The following is a 17,560-nucleotide window of genomic DNA, read 5'->3' as shown; positions in this document are numbered from 1 at the left end:
GAAATACCCTGACAGATTCCAAGGGATAGGGAAATTCCCAGGCGTCCAAAAGATACCTCTTATTGAAGACGCAATACCGGTAGTACAGCCGCCAAGAAAATTCCCAGTGCACCTCAGAGATGAACTAAAACAAGAATTAAACAAAATGGAACACATGGGCGTAATAAAAAAAGTTACAGAGCCCACAGAATGGGTCAACACCATCGCATGCAGCAGAAAAAAAATGGAAACCTACGGATTTGTCTCGACCCCAAACCGTTAAATAAATACAGAATAGCGACACACCATAAAATGCCAACACTAGAAGAAATCTCACACAAATTGGCGGGTACAAAACACTTTTCAAAACTGGATGCAAAACATCGCTACTGGGCAATGCAACTTGAAGAGGAATCAAGCCTACTCACCTGTTTCAACACTCCGTTCGGGAGATACCGATATTTGAGATGTCCGTTTGGCCTAAAGATGTCACAAGGCATTTTCCAACAAAAAATGGACCAAATATTGGAATCATGCAAAGGAGCCATAGGTATATCAGATGATATATGTGTGTATGGCAGAACAATACAGGAGCATGATCAAAACCTGTTAGAGACAATGGACACTGCCTGAAAATATGGCCTAGTCTTCAACAAAGAAAAATGCACCATCAGGCAAAAACAAATAAAATTTTATGGTCTCATCTGGTACGAGAATGGATCTCACCCAGACTCCGACAAATGCGATAAAATAAAATCGAAACCAGCACCAACTAACAGGGAAGAACTCCAACAATTCTTAGGTATGATACAATACCTAAGCCCCTTTATACCAGATCTCAGCACCAAAACAACGCCACCGAGGTCATTACTCAAAAAGGATGCAGAGTATCAGTGGACCGAGACACACGACAAGACCACATCCACAGAAAACTTTGTTTAGCATACTTTGATCCCAATGCAGACACAATTATCCAAGTGGACTCAAGCATGATAGGACTGGGCGCAATACTCATATACAATAACAAAGCTGTTGCCTTCGCGAGCAAGAGTCTGACCGAAACAGAATCACGTTATGCAAACATAGAACGCGAACTACTAGCAGTAGTATTCAGATGTGAGAGATTCCATACATACATATATGGGAAAAAAATAATAGTGGAAATGGACCACAAGCCACTAGAAAATATTCAGAATAAGAACATAGCGCAGGCACCCCCACGGCTACAAAGAATGTTATTAAGATTGCAACCGTACGATGCACAAATAACATACAAACCAGGAAAAGAAATGTGTATCCCAAACTACTTGTCAAAAAAACAACCAACCTTAGGTAAGGAAATCGAACTTGACTTAAACATACACACTGTTGACATTACAGCCCAGAAACAGACTGAACTACAAAATGCAACTGAAGCAGATGATGAACTCAAAACACTTAAAGAGGTGATACTAAATGGATGGCCAGATGAGTAAAATATACTCCTAAAATAATTAGAAATTACTGGTTACTGAAAGAATGCCTATCCGTACAAGATGGTATGGTCACAAAGTGACAATCCATAGTCATACCCAAAAGTATGCAACACATGGTACTCAAGAGAATCCATGATGCTCACCAAGGCATCGAAAAATGCCAACTTACGGCGAAAAACAGCGTGTTTTGGAGAGGAATGTTCAAGGACATAGAAGATCCAGTAAGGACATGTGAGATCCGCAGAGAACATCAAAGAAAAAATAAAAAAGAAGCTATGATCATCAAGGAACATGCAACGCGACCGTTCCAGTACGTTGCCGGAGATATTTTTGATTTTAACAATGAACAATTCCTACTGATCGCTGATTAATATAGCAAAATGCCCTTCGTCAAAACGCTGAAAAGCACAACAAGCTTAAATTGCATAGAATACTTCAAAGCAATATTCGCTGTTCATGGCATAACTGAAAGGCTATACACAGACAATGCAAGATATTTTGTCTCCAACGAGTTCCACAATTTCGTCACAGAGTGAGATTCACTCACATCACATCAAGCCCCAGGTACCCACAATCAAATGGGTTCATAGAACGAATGGTCCAAACTGTAAAAAAGACATTCACAAAAGCCAACAAATCTAAAATGGATTGTCAAATGGCCCTTCTATGCCTCAGATCAACCCCACTTGACAACCACCTGCCATCCTCGGCAGAAATCCTATACAATAGGAAAATAAGAACAAAACTTCCAATTTTGTTAAGCGCAGATAACCGAAGAGATGAGGAGATCGGACAACAATTGTGTGCAAGAAGCAAAAAACAGCAACAACACTCCAACAAATGTGCAAAAGATCTCCCAGAACTAATTGTTGGAAGCAGAGTGGCAATCCTACAGGAAGATGACACCTGGCAACCGGCGACAGTGGTCGACAAATGCACTGAACCACGCAGTTACATCGTCAAGATGCATGGGGACGGAAGATTGCTGAGGCGCAACAGACGACATCTGCAAGAAATATATAATCCTCAAAAACGAACTGCTATAAACGCACCCATTCAAAACACTAGTTGGGATGATACAACGCAAATGCCCCAACAAAACCTTGACTCACTAGAAGCAAATACTCCGTCCAATATCAACGACAGAGACACGCCACATGACAAGCAACGACAACCAGTGGAGGCAAACCAACAGTCAGAGATACCAACTCGAAACCGACCCATAAGAACAAGGCGACCCCCCCCTCAAGTACAAGGACTTTATAATGTACGAATAAATAAATAAAAGACACCTATCTGAGAGGAGGGATGTGACAGTAGGAACTCTTCAATTGTAAGAGTTCTCTACCCTTGTACAGATTCGCTATGCTAGAGAGTTCATAGATGGCTGATGAATAAAGACGTGTAAAAATACACTTCGTGTCTAGTTCTCACTTATTACTAACAACCAAGTTAATATTACAAGAATCTACTGTTGATTTTCTAAAATTATCAGTAAATAATGGCTTCATTTAAAGTTTAAAATGCAAAAGTTAAGTATCATGGTTCACTTGTGCTCTAAACAAAAACATTCAATTTGAATGCACCCCTGTCTTATCAATACGTAACTATTGGGTTTATGAACTTATATTTTTATATGATCACTTGAATTAAAAATGAAATCATATTTTTACATAATCACTTGAATTAAAAATGAAATTATATTTTTACATAATCACTTGAATAAAAATTGAACTTATATTTTTACATAATCACTCGAATTAAAGTTTAATGTACAAGAGTCAGTCAAGTATCATAGTTCAATTGTGTTCTAATAAGAAACATTCATTTCGAACACACCTCCGTCTTATAAAAGAATCTACAATTGATTTGATAGGCTGAGACTTTCTGCTTGTGTAGTGCAGCAATAAAACTTATCAAATGCACTTACAATGTTAGGTTAACTTGGCTCAAAATCGGACATCCTTTTTTTAATTGGATATTTTCGATTATCGTAACTTATCAGACGCATTCCAATACAAAACTCAGATAAGAACACTATCAGACACATCAAATACCTTTGTGTAAAATTTCAAAAACAATGGCTCGGCTATTTCAGAGTCCATAAGGAATGAACTTTCATGCATACACACAGACAAAGTTCCTTTTTTATCATAGTAGAATTTAATGAAAGGTTACAAGTGCATTAGGTTATCTAACTTTTTAATCGAACCCTTACCCTAACTTTTTAATCGAACCCTTAGTTTGTGGAGAGTATGGCACAACCATGTTGACACGTGGGTTCTCACCAGATCACTGAAGTTAAGCAACGTTGAGCCTGGCCAGTACCAGATGGGTGACCATTTCTGGAAAGGTTGGGTGTGGGGCCAGTACCCCCTCCCCCATCCAAACAAAAAGCATCTACAAAGTTGTAGATGGCCTATGCCCCTCCAGGGGCTTATGGCTATGTTTTTATTTTGTTTTTTTTTTAGTTTGTGGAACCTTAACGGGAATTCTGGTTGAGGAATGTGTTTTCAGACTGTCATGTGATTGTGGATTGATCTAACAAAAAAATTTATTTACGAATACTTACCATTTACTGGAGAAGGTCTTACCATTTTTCTTTTAGCAACAAAAAATATTACTGCTGCCAGTATCATCAAAAGACCTGTAATTATATACATTTTTCATCTTAGTTTTGATAAAAAAAAAAAAAAAATAGATGACCAATTTTGATCATTCATAGAGAGAAATAAAAAAATAAAATTAATATTTTGTGTAAAATCCGTTATTTTAAGAAATGCATACTCTTAGAAAATCAAAATCCCCTGGAGCGATGTCAAAGGAAAGCCGATCGCAAGCCTCGATTTGGAGCGATAGGAGATGACAAAGGAGATCAAATTGTGGGACGTAGAATTCCCTGAGATTGGGTCAGCAAGATTGACCCACATTTTCAAGACAATACATGACTGAAATGTTGATGGCAAACAATAAAGAGAGAGGGAGTGATCATAAGAGGGAGTGACCATAAGAGGGAGTGATCATAAGAGGGAGTGACCATAAGAGGGAGTGATCATAAGAGGGAGTGACCATAAGAGGGAGTGATCACGATAGGCAGGCGAGCCAAGCAACACATTCTCCTCCACACACCACCCCGCCCCGTCCGCCATCATTAATGTGAAAACTGTCATTCAAAAAACAAAAAAGTTATTTTAAATAAACAAAATATTTTTTAATAACCAGCTGTGTTTTCTTATTATCGCCAATGAATCAAGACAATCACAAAGGTTGATTTTTAGAAATTAAATAGACTGAAAATCACATTTGACGATCAGCCACAGCGAATATATAATACTACTGTCCTCATCTTGGATGCTATTCTCAGATTTTGGTTGATGTAACCTCCAACATTCTTCCTCTTGTCAAACTATGAAATCTGCATAGAATTACAAATTGAACTTTTGGGATGCTGCACATGCTTATGTTTCAGACAAATGTTTGGCTGAAACCAGAAATCCTCGTCAAGGGATTTAATAGATGATTACTTTCCACAGATGAAACCAGTCTTCATTCAGTACACCTCAGAGATACGGCATTAAAAATTAGTAACAAAATACAGTACAGTATATAATACACATGTATATAATCAAATAACATTATAAATAACACCGTAAGGCGGGGCAAATATAGCAACTTTGTAACCTGAAAAAACGTATCCTAGAGCCACCATATCCCGGAGTTCTACTAATATATATATATATATATATATATATATATATATATATATATATATATATATACACACACACACACACTAGTAAGATCTGTGTACCAGCGTTGCATGGTGGAAGTATGCCCCCACTCCACCTGTAAAACAAAAAAAAACAAGCTACCGTTGTTTGTGGGAGCCACTGCTAACCCATTATAATTGCAAGCACTGGTGCCTGTAGCCAAAATGGATGTACTTTGGCAAAGTACAGATGCATTTCATATATATATATATATATATATATATATATATATATATATTGAAGAGTCTAGCTTGCAAATAATCGAATATATTTGCTAATGATTTGTTCCAAAAGAAAAACAAAATATTACGGAATATGGCACTTCTTCAGTATACAGATGGCGGCCATTGTTATGGGCGATAACTAATTTTTTTTTTTTGGTGAAACAACACGGCAAATAAGTAACAAACAAGAATTTTTTTCCGAACAGAAAAATATTTGAAAACAAAAATATTTATTGTATAAAAATGTATCAATATATAATTGTAAAAAAAACCATTTATTTAAAAGTCTGCATAAGAAAACATAATTTTAAGAAAACAATTTTTGAATTAAAGCAACATTGGATTTTTATGAAGTAAAATTGTAAATTTTTTTTTTTACAAACAAATAATTTAAATGATACATTTTTCGAATTAAAGCAACTTTGAAGAGTTAACAATGAATTAATAATTTAAAGGAAACACTTTTCTGAATTAAAGCAACATTGGATATTTTTTTTGTGAAACAGTTTTTGAATTGAAGTAACATTGCCCTATTCTTTGACCGAGAATTGCCACCTGGTGGCAGTTTAGTAAAATGCACCTAAAAAGATGGCCACTGTCCGTATACTGCAGAAGTACCCGGAATATTATTAAAGGAAATGTGTAGCATAAATACAATTGTTGGCAAAAGTTATATTCTATTTTGTTCGATAAATTTCTGCATTTATCTTTAGATATAATAAAAAAAAAATGCAAATATTTGGGAGCTATCCTTTACAATTTACTTGGCAAAAAATAAGTTTGTTTTAGTTTGTTCAATAAATTTCTGTCTTTATCTTTCGGCAAAATAAATAAAAAATGCAATGTTATCATTGTTATTGTTGTCTACGAAGACATGGAGATTTGTTTATTTTAAGTTTTTAAGAAAAATCTTAATACAAAAGTCGCAATTATTTGGGAGTTAAATTCCTCAGTGTATAAATAAATATGTAATACATAATTTTGAAACATCACCAGTGGACATGCAGTGTTTTTTATGTTAAAGAAAAGTTTTGTTGATGTTTTGAGAAAGGCGTTGTTGTCGAAGACAGCAGCATTATTTTATGTTATTAATAAAAATCTAAATATAAAAGCTGCAAATATTTTGGAAGCTGAAATTGTCAATATTTAAATACACAAGTAATGAGTTGTTTTCAAACAACACCATAGTACACACAGCGTGTTTAATGGTATAAGAACTGAGTTTTGGTGATATTTTGACGAAGACTTTGTTGTTATAAATATGTCTCTTAGCGATGCCATATTGAAATGTTACTAAGCATTCATTTATGAAGCAAATAACTGGATTCCAAAATATGAGAATTATCAGCATTCAGCCAATCAGAATGGATGGAATTTGGCTAGGGAGACTTCATTATTTATGAATTGGAAATAGGAAAGATTATGTTATCTCTATGCATAATTGAGCCAGTTATGATTGATGTAAGCACAGTATCTGTGGAACATGTAGAATCGTTTCCGATGACAACTGGTAGTGGTTGTAAGAGTAAATATTTAGAGAGGAAAATGGGGACTGCTTCCTCTAAGGATGTTGCGATTGTGACAGTGTTGCTCGTCGGGTGCAATGTAGCATTTTATTATCATGATTGAATGTGTATTAAATGGTGTTTGAAAGATACATAAAATAGTGGCTATTAGGCTAGATGTATTGAATTTGTATATGGCATCTTTTGTTACAAACCTACAATACTTTCGTCAAGATGCGAATTTCTGCAGTCATTTTATTATATAGGAGATATGCAAAAACAAAAAAAAATATGCATATGTTGCCTAAAATATATATATTGTCCTAAGTGGTTGTTTCTACAGAAGAGACCTATATATATATTATATATATAAATATATATATGTTACATACCGTCTTATTTTAGAAGGTACCAAATATGAGAGTATGTTACATAGTTCTTATTTAGGTGACGACTTATATATTTCTTGTTGTTCATGTTATTAAGAGTCTTAGAGTGATAGAGACAGTCTTAGGAGTGTTCATGTTGTTGAGTGTTGTGAGATGCTAGATATTATATATATTCATTGTGAGTGTTCATATTGTTTTAGGATGTCATGTTTGTGGAGATAGCATATTGGAGACTTAAATAGGATATATATAAAGAGAGAGACAGTTCTGTATATATATAATAGACAGTGTACATGTTACTACAAGAGAGCCTAGCCTGTAATTCAATGAGAGGAGATTTTTGAATATCTTGACAGATAGACTGAGAGATAGTGCGTTTGACATTTACGTTTGACAGTTGTACATATAATATAAACATGTTACCTTTCTTGTTGTAATGATGAACACAAAAAGATGGCAGTTATAAAAAACATGGTGATCATTTATTCTTCGACCAGTCGGACATGATTTTGTATTTCAGGGATTCAAAGTTGTTACATGGTTATCTCTAAACCCTCTCGCTTCCAGAGAGAGCCTTGACTCTAATGGAGAATCAGTCTGATCTCCTCTGCTTCTCTGATCTGACAGATCGGATTTCCCCCAACTGACTTCGAACTCTTTCCTATATTGAGAAATCACACGTATGTCTCGTCAATGTGACCACAACTCACGTGTTTCCAACATGCGCGATTTGCACGTCTTGAAACCATTTCTGATGACCAGGAGATTTCCCATTCTCTTTGTTGTTTTACAAAGGTTTGGTTAGTTGTTTTTGTTTTATGGCATATCAACCTTTTTCAGGTTATTTAATGCCGAGTCTAGTTATTTTGAGGAACAATTTTTAATGCATTATATTTGTTTTTTAAGTCGGATTCTATTTAACCCATAGTTGGGACCCTAACAGTTATTACCACTCCAGGTCAGAATGGACTTGGGAGCAATGGCTATTAAAGGGTGGCTCCACACTCTCCAAAGCCTGCAAGTTGTGGCCTCACCACTGGATATAGTTTTAGGTCATATCCAGGACCGTTTTACAAAGGAATTTAACATACTTGTCTCTTTCTAAGAATGCGAATAGTTTCCAGCCAAATTTGTATTTATTAAATATTTTAACAGAATCAACAATTTAACTGGACATTCCATTTATAATAACATTCTGTGTTTATTTTAACTTATGATTGGAATTCTCAATTCCAAGTCTAGCTTCGCAAGTTCGAATCCTTGACTATCCTATTTCATATTTACATTTAACTAATTCCCTATTTTTTTACTTTCATGAAAAGGGGACAGCTCTTTTATCATGTAACATATACAGTGGTTGGTCATTTATTGTGGTGGTAAAGTTTGGGAGTATCAGTCTTGGTGGATGTTGGACAAGAAAAAGTGGACCAGTTCCCCTACTTAGGGAGCATCCTCACATTTGCTCTCACATGCAAGAAGGATGTGGAGAACAGGATTAGGGTAGCCCACTCTGCCTTTGGACGACTCAACATACATACATTAAAACAGACAAGTGAGATTTATAAAATAGATTATTATTATTAAAGATACAGTGGCAAATAATTATCAATTATATTTTATTTTAGTAATAAAGATAACGAGACAGTAATTCATTTTTAATATTACTAGGAATGCTTTAGAAAAATATTTCATCTTATTTTGTTTTCGCGTTGCCGATTCAATTTTGGAATTTGCATGTTTGTTTACATTATAACCACTTCGCAAACTAGAAATGGCTAAAATCAAATCACACTATTATTTCACTTGTTAACATGTGGTTAATAATTATTTTGAATTAACCTTTTATTTTATTCTATTCTTAAATATGCCGCAACGATTACTAGGGACGCATAGGATAATATTTCGTTTCATTTGGTTTTTGAGTTTCTGATTCGATTTACATGTTTATTTATATACACAAACTATAAATGGATAAAATTACATCACGTTATTATTACACATGTGAGGATGTCATTAAATTTTAATTTCACTTAACCACGTTATTTAACAAATAAAAAAGGGGTAAATATGAGGATTCTTTCCATCGTCGACCAATCCTTTAAAATTACGACTTATATAGATTTCCAGGGTGCTGAAAACGAAAATAACATTTAAAATTTCGGCAAACGAGTAGTTTAAAAAATATTAAATACTGTTAGTTTCAAAAAGTAGGGGATCACTTGTATATAATAATTTAATGTAAAATGAGCACCCACTTTATGGCCACTTTTTATTTGGGGAGGGAGAGAGGTCGGCGTACAATGAACACAATTTACCATAAACTGAGCACCCACCTTTTTTTTGGGGGGGGGGGCTACCAGGCATTAATAATTCATTTGACGTGTACCTAACCCAAACAAAAAAAAATGGGTGCTCATTTTACGTTAAATTGTGTTCATTGTATGCATCCCCACCTGAAAAAAAAAAAAAAAAAAAATGCAACCATAAAGTGGGTGCTTATTTTATGTTAAATTATTATAAAAAAGTGATCCCCCACTTATTAGAAACTAACATTTATTCAGATTTTAGAAACTACTCGTATACCAGATTTTTGTTATTTTCGTTTTCACAAACCCGAAAACCTTTAAAAGTGGTAGTTTTAAATGATTTTTTTTTCTTCATCTTTACCAAAAAAAGAAATAATGCCAGATGAAGTTTTACAAGGAGTAAATGTAAAGCTTGCCAACAAAAATACCTTATCCTGAACTTTACCCTGAACCTCTAAGCAAATTTTGTGACAACCCCACCCCAGGGCACAAAATGGGGTGTTTACTCAAAATGACATTTTTAACATGAGTAGGTTGGGGGTTGGCAAACGACAAAAACAACAGCCGTATTTTAAATTTTTACACAGGATGGGGAGGGGTGCATGCTACCACTGGGCAACGCTGGTTAACGGGTCCTGCTAGTATTTATATATGTACACCCTAAATGTTAAAATTTACAAAAACAGGAAACATGTGCAAAAATAGGAAACATGTGCATTGTCCTAAATGGTTGCTTTCCACAAAAGAAAGCAGTCTGGTGATAAACCTTGATTGCCATTGCCTGTCTAGCCACACTCATGAGCTGTGATACAGCGAAACAGTATTGTATGTGAATAGCTATATATATATATATATATATATATATATATATATGCACACCCTAAATGTTAAAATTTACAACCCCCCCCCCCAAAAAAAAAACAAAAAAAAAAAAACGTGTATATGTTGCTTAAAAATATATATATTCTGAATGAGAGTCTGTGGGATCAAAAATGAGTGAGTAACAATAAACAAGACTGTGACATTGAAAACCAGTAAATTACAATAGTGGAAGAAAAAAAGCGGAGAGTATTAAAAATCTGGAGAAATGTGTTGTGGCTCAAATTCAAATAATGATCTGTTTAAAAACGTAGAAATGAACAACAATTATTAAAAATAATAAATAAAGTTAAATACTTACAAATCACTATAAAAATGATTACATATATTAGGGTTCCGTTATGAGTTTCTGTTAAAAATAAAATAACAAAAAATAAATAATAGTCAAAACAAAAGAAAATAACAGGAAACATTTTATGGCAAAAATCTAATAATTTGTATTAAAAAAAAATACCAACTTTTATTTGAAACATATAGCATCCATGTTGGATAACGCTATATCTCTAGCAACAGCAGATAATCCTCATTCAGTATCTCTTGACAAGGGTAGATAATTCCAAAATACAAAACTAGTTATTAGTGCATGATTATAGCCTTTTTTATTATAGCTAGGGGTTATGAATGTTTATTGTAGTAATATATATATATATATATATATATATATATATATATATATATATATATATATATATATATATACTAGCAGATGGACCCGGTGTTCCCTGGTATTTGACATAACGTTAAATTCCTTAAAAAAATTAAGAAAAAAACAAAACAAAAAGAAACTGAGATATGTGCATACGACTATTGTTTTTTTCTTGTGAGTAAAAAAAAAAAAAATACATGAGCTGAGATCGAAACTAAAACCTAAAGAAAATCAAGCCAGCTTGATACGATCTTTATAAAGCATTTTCAAATATACTTATTTACATACGGAATCTGTCATGTGAACGATTCACGCATGTGCATAAAACCCTGATGACCCCTATGCACAAATTTTTTAATTTTTGACACCTTAGCAACCTTTTTTTTCCAGATGAAAACTGATTAAAAAGTTTTCCACATGTCTGCATACCCTATATACCAAGATTCAAGTCTGGATCAAAAATTCATTGAAACCTAAAGACAACGTGTCAAGTATGATAACCATTATGCCAGTCGCGAGAGAGGCCCTTATCAAAGAACTAGCCTGGGTGCCCGGCATTGCCCGGGTGTTTGGAGGTATGTGTTGAGCAAGAAAAAAAAAAAGTGGTAGTAGGCATGCAAGCTCGAACCTGTGACATGAAGGCGGAAAAAAAAGTGAAAGAAAATCTGACGTTTTACCGCTACTCCATGATTTGACCGGAAGTTTGAAAACTTAAAATTAGGCAAAGTCAATTCAACCGATACAATGACTTGCAAAAATGGCTTGCAAAAAATCAACCCCTCCTTGTAGAAAACGGCCCAGTTGAAGGTGAAGGAATTAATGTTTTTGGCCAATTTTTCGATATTTGTCGACCAAGATGTTGAGCTTCAAAATGAGATCAATCTTGTGAAAACCATTGACTGTCAACAGTTTTAGGCAGACATACAAACATATATTCATTTAAACAGACAGGTGAGATTTATATTATAGATATCAACGGGGCTACCCAGGCACTTTTTGCAGATCAGAGTGCCCCTCCTAGGGAGCGCTGACTTCACAACCCCACTTTCCGACCTTGGTGTCGGAGTTCTTGCTGTAAGAAAGAACTAAACAGCAAGTTATTTGCTGTAGTAAAAGATTACTCGTTTTGTACTTTGAAATTATCTACCTTTGTCAAGAGATATTGAATGAAGAGTATCTGCTCTTGCTAAAGATAGATTGGTGCAATTATACTACAATAGCAAAATTTGGAAAACGAAAAAAATTGATTTAAAAAAGAAAATGGTATCTGCTGACTTTTTGTGTTAATTTCAACTAAAAGTAATGATATCTACAGAAGCACTTAAAAATTACCATATTATTAAAAAAAAAAAACCCCACAAGTTCTTGATCTAGATCATAAAAACTACTTTGCCATATTCTTTTAGGGACACGTGACAATTAGAAGGGAAGTAACTCAGTTATGCTAAAAACAAGGCAAGTAGCTCATATTTATTAAAAAAAAAATTAGCAACAGTTATATGCTTTTTACCCCCCCCCCTGAAATTCTCCGGTATATTTTTAGCCAAACATTTTACTTTCACTAATTTGTATCAAAAAAATGTTATCTTTAATAATTTTTTTTCTACATTATCGTTTGTAGCATGGCAATTAAGTAGAGACCATTTATTTGCCTTGAAATTTAATGTTAAAAATTTTGAATTTCACCGTTATAATGTAGTTGCACCGACACATCATTATGAGATTAAAATCCAACATGGATGCTTGAACAACATGATCTAAAAAGACATCAAATCCTCTATCATCCTAGTTGAATCATCGATTGTATTATGTTTAAATAAACTATTTTAAATTGTTATCTCTTCAGAATTGTTTTCAAATGTAGCGTCTTTGTTATTCTTACTGTTCATGTGAGATACACGTTAGTTGAAACAATGTATTGTAAACTAAGTCACTGTGAGAAGCATGCAAGCTTACTATCGGTGAAAATTGATGGGTTCCCAACTAGAGCAGGTAATCAATCCATTTGACTGAAAAAAAAAAAATGGGCGATTTAACCAATTTTGATGACAATAAAGATATGGGAGTGTGAAACAATACTCATTAATCATCATTCAATTTTGGCCAACATCAGGTTAGCCTGCTAGTATATATATATTTCTGTATTTGTCCACTTGGCTTGACATCTATTATATAAATCTCACCTGTCTGTTTAAATGTATGTATGTTTGTATGTCTTGCAAAAACTTTTGACAGAGGCGACGGATTTTCATAAGATCGGTATTGTCTTGAAGCTCAACCAATTATCAAAAAATTGGCTGAAAACATTAATTCCTTCACCCTCAACAGGACACTTTTCTACAAGCAGGGGGTCGCTTTTTTCACTGATATTTACGAAAATCATTCCCTCTTTTTGATTTACTAGCCTTAATTTAAAAATTCATCAATTCCGATTTGGCAATGGGTGCAACAGCTAAGACGTCACATTTTTTTTTTTTTCACGTTCTTTTCCTCCTTCACAGTACGGGTTCAAGCCTACCTACTACCACTTTTTATTTATTTATTTTTTTGCTCAACACACCTTCAAACACTCGGGCAATTCCGGACACCCAGGCTAGTTATATATAGGACTTAATCCTCTATCATTTCTCATGATAATAATTATTGATCAAGTGATTTTGTAACAGGCTTAAAATCTCCAAACCAGTAGTAATTATCACTTCCTATACTGATGATTTCATAAGCATAAAGCACTAATGTCTGTAGATCAAAATAATATTAATTTATAAAAATATTATTTATATATATATATGTTTGCATTCTCTCAGTGTGAATACGTATATGGCAATGTGTGTTAGTTCAGCAAGCAATGTATCTCTGGTCCCCCCTCGCCAATCTTTCATGAAAACCACCCGGCTAGCTGAATCCACTGTGAAAAATTTCCCCCACTCTATATCTGTGCCTAAATCAAAATGCGGATTCCATGAACAAAGCTTCTTTCTTAGAACTGCACGCCTGTGGAACTCTGTTCCGTCTGCCTGCTTCCCACCGGACTACAACTTGGATTGCTTCAAGTCCAACGTTAACAAATTCCTAATGAACCGCCCCCTTAAGTAAACACTTCATCAAATCTCCACATTAACGTAATGTACTTGCAATAACCCTTATCCCTGAGTGGCTTCTGGGCCTTGATAAGTGGTGATCACTGTGTAAAAAAAAAAAAAAAAAATAATGTATAGATGCTGGTCTTTGTTTTGTCAGTGTATACGTGGGAACTTGCATATGAGTAATTTTAGTAAGCAGAGTGTGTGTGCATGCATGTGCACGTGTGCATACATGTGTGTATAGGTGCATGTATGTGTACATGCACGTGTGTGTATATATGTGTATATGTGATTATGTGTGTGCATGAGTATGTGTATGTGTGTAGGTGTGCGTGTGCATGCTTTGTCTTGGGCCATGTGTGGACTTGTTCTTCTAATAAATTATGTCTATATGAAAAAATTAAAACTAGGAGAGTAATAATTTCTAGTGAGGAATACTGAAAGCAAGTAGTCACAATAATTGAGAACACACACAAAATATCAACTCCTTAGTATACTCGCTTCTTTCTGGTGCCGGATTATTTTCTTTTTTGTTCTCTTCACCAGCAAACGATAAGAGTTCACTCTTAGTAGCAGTGTTAGAGAATGGATCAAGAGAGAGAGAGAGGGAGGGGGGAGGGAGAGGGAGATGTGTAAATTATATTGTAGACACGTTGACCGGAAGTCAAGATCAGCTGATCGGATTGCGCGCGAGTCACGTGATCAGGTTAGCTGAATCGTTGAGATTTGGTTTCGGCTTAGACAGCTTTACCGTCGTCTCCTCCCCTTCACTGCAGGGGAGGGGAAACGTTGATGTGTGTAGAACAGAAATAACACAAGCCAGAGATTCACTTTCCATCTTCTGCGAGACATCTGGAAAGTGAAATAAACTATAAAACTAATTCCTTGTCTTGGAGTGATTGAATCTTCGTCCAAAACAGGTACCAGGTCTCCCCTCCAAGATGAGATGATCCCAGATGGACCAACATCCAAGACACAGAAGGTATGTCTGAAAATGCATGACATGTCACACACACAGTCACACTTAAAAGCATATAAACAAATAGACGGACCACTAGACGATCACACATGATGTTAACACATGATTTTGCCATTGCCTATGACCTCACTCAGATTGTTCACGAACCCACCTGTGTGCCTAATACACCTGGTCAATATGCAAGCCTTCTCGACCTTTTCCTCACAACTTCCCCTGAGCTGTGTTCATGTTCCGTTCTATCTCCTCTGGGATCCTCTGACCACTCAGTTGTAGCAGTTAAGATAAAAATGAAATGTAATAAGTCTTCAGACGTACCTCTCCACCGTACTGTGTATCGATACTCTATGGCTGACTGGGATAGCTTCCGTACATTTATATCTGACCTACCTCTGCATTCCATGTTTAAAAAGGATGTGTTCTCTATAGTATCAGACCTGACTGAATGATTAATTGTAGGCATAGACCGATTCATACCATCCAAAAAATTCCAGCAAAACCTAACAGACAGCCATGGTTCTCCCCTGAATGTGCTGCTGCCATCGCGCACAGAAATCACTTTTTTCATAGCTACCAACGTAATAGATGTACTGAGACTAAAGCTGCTTTCAGGACTGCCAACAACCACTGTAAAAGAGTAATAAAAAATGCAAGAGAGCTAGCTATATGCTCAGTCTGTTAAATCCAAAGTAGCTGAGCAGCGGCTTGGTTCCCACCAGTTCTGGCAAATAGCAAACAGGATCTTGAACAGAAGCGTGCATTCTATCCCAACTATCATCAATGGACCTGAGGTCATCTCGTCAGCATCAGACAAGGCCAGATTGTATGCCAAGAACTTTGCAGCTAATTCTACCCTATGCAACAATGACCATCAACTCCCTGTATTTCCTCCTATAAAAGACAAAACGCTATGCAACATACAAATATCTGTGCGTGAGGTCGCCAAGCTAATCAAGAACCTTGATTCCAGTAAAGCAACTGGCCCTGATGGCATTCCAGTTATAGTGCTGAAAAAGCTCCAACCAGAACTTGCCCCCATACTTACAAAACTGGTTAAGCGTTGTCTTAAGGAGAAGTGCTTTCCAACACCCTGAAAAACCTCATCAGTATGCCCTGCATTTAAGAATTCAGGTGAAAAGTCATCTCCCTCTCAGTACAGACCAATAAGTCTCCTGTATGTCATGAGTAAGTTGTTGGAATCCATATTAAATAAAGAAGTAGTCAACCATCTCAGCAGAAACAACCTTCTTAGTGACACACAATATGGTTTCCGCTCTGCAAGATCTACAGCAGATGTGCTAATGGTTATATCACATAGGATTAGTGAATCTCTTGACAAAGGTTTCCTTTCCAGGGCAATTGCTTTTGACATATCGAAGGCCTTCGATAAGGTATGGCATAAGGGCCTACTTCACAAGATTTCCAGCTATGGTATTACTGGAAATGTTTTCTCAATTATTAAATCATTTCTCTCTGATAAGTTCATAAGAGTAGTGGTTGATGGGCAGAAATCAGAGGCCCACAGTATTAATACTGGAGTCCCCCAGGGGTCCATCATGGGCCCAACTCTCTTCCTGATCTACATCAATGATCTCCCAAAACATATACTTAAATCATTTGTTGACATCTATGCTGATGACATTACCGTCTATGGCAACACATCAAAGGCCGTAAATGACAAAGTTGTCTCTAATTCTCTCTCCTCTGATCTTGAGCATGTGGTAGAATGGGGGAAGAGGTGGCTGGTCACTTTTAATGCATCCAAAACCAAGCTTATATCTTTACATCATCAACGCTCTGATCCCCATCTGGCATAAATTGAAATGGATGGCTCTCGTCTTGGGGAGGCTCCATGTTTTGACAAGCTTCTGGGTTTGACCATTACTCCTGATCTGAAATGGAACACGTACATCAAATATGTTGCCAGGGACGCTGGGAAAATGGTGGGATCCTTCTACCGCTCCAGAAGATATCTCACTACTAATGCAATTCTCTATCTGTATAAAAGCCAAGTATGTCCAAGGATGGAGTACTGCTGCCACATCTGGGCAGGAGCTGCTAAAAACAGCCTATTCTGCCTTGACAGAGTACAAAATAGACTTCGTGGTTTAGTGGGGGATGCCCTTTTCTCTTTCCAGCAACCTCTCTCCCACAGAAGAGACTTTGCGAGCCTGTCTTTGTTTTATCGTTATTTCCATGGCAGGTGCTCGTCTGAGCTCCAATCCCTTGTCCCCCCTCGCCAATCTTTCACGAGAAACACCCGTCTAGCTAAAACTACTGTCAATAATTTTCCCCACTCTTTATCTGTGCCTAAATCCAAACGTAGAT

The 17,560-nt window shown here is 35.8% G+C and overlaps 1 protein-coding gene across 1 annotated transcript in view; it reads right to left on the bottom strand.

Moving 5' to 3' along the window:
- Window positions 1-3,902: 3,902 nt before the first annotated feature.
- Window positions 3,903-17,560, bottom strand: part of LOC145263297 (uncharacterized) — a 58,359-nt gene continuing 44,701 nt past the window's right edge. Inside the window, exons 7-8 of the mRNA XM_080120380.1 lie at window positions 10,829-10,876; window positions 3,903-4,101 (exon numbers count right to left, since the gene is read on the bottom strand). Of these exons, the coding sequence (XP_079976506.1) occupies window positions 4,013-4,101; window positions 10,829-10,876 (137 nt within the window). The 3' untranslated portion in view covers window positions 3,903-4,012. The remainder of the gene's footprint in view (window positions 4,102-10,828; window positions 10,877-17,560) is intronic.

The sequence above is a fragment of the Euprymna scolopes genome, chromosome 3, assembly GCF_053919585.1.
Source record: "Euprymna scolopes isolate OS-2025 chromosome 3, ASM5391958v1, whole genome shotgun sequence".
NCBI classification, from domain to species: Eukaryota; Metazoa; Mollusca; class Cephalopoda; order Sepiida; family Sepiolidae; genus Euprymna; species Euprymna scolopes.
The sequence above is the reverse complement of the archived record's forward strand: the minus strand, read 5'-3'. Positions and strand labels throughout refer to the sequence as shown.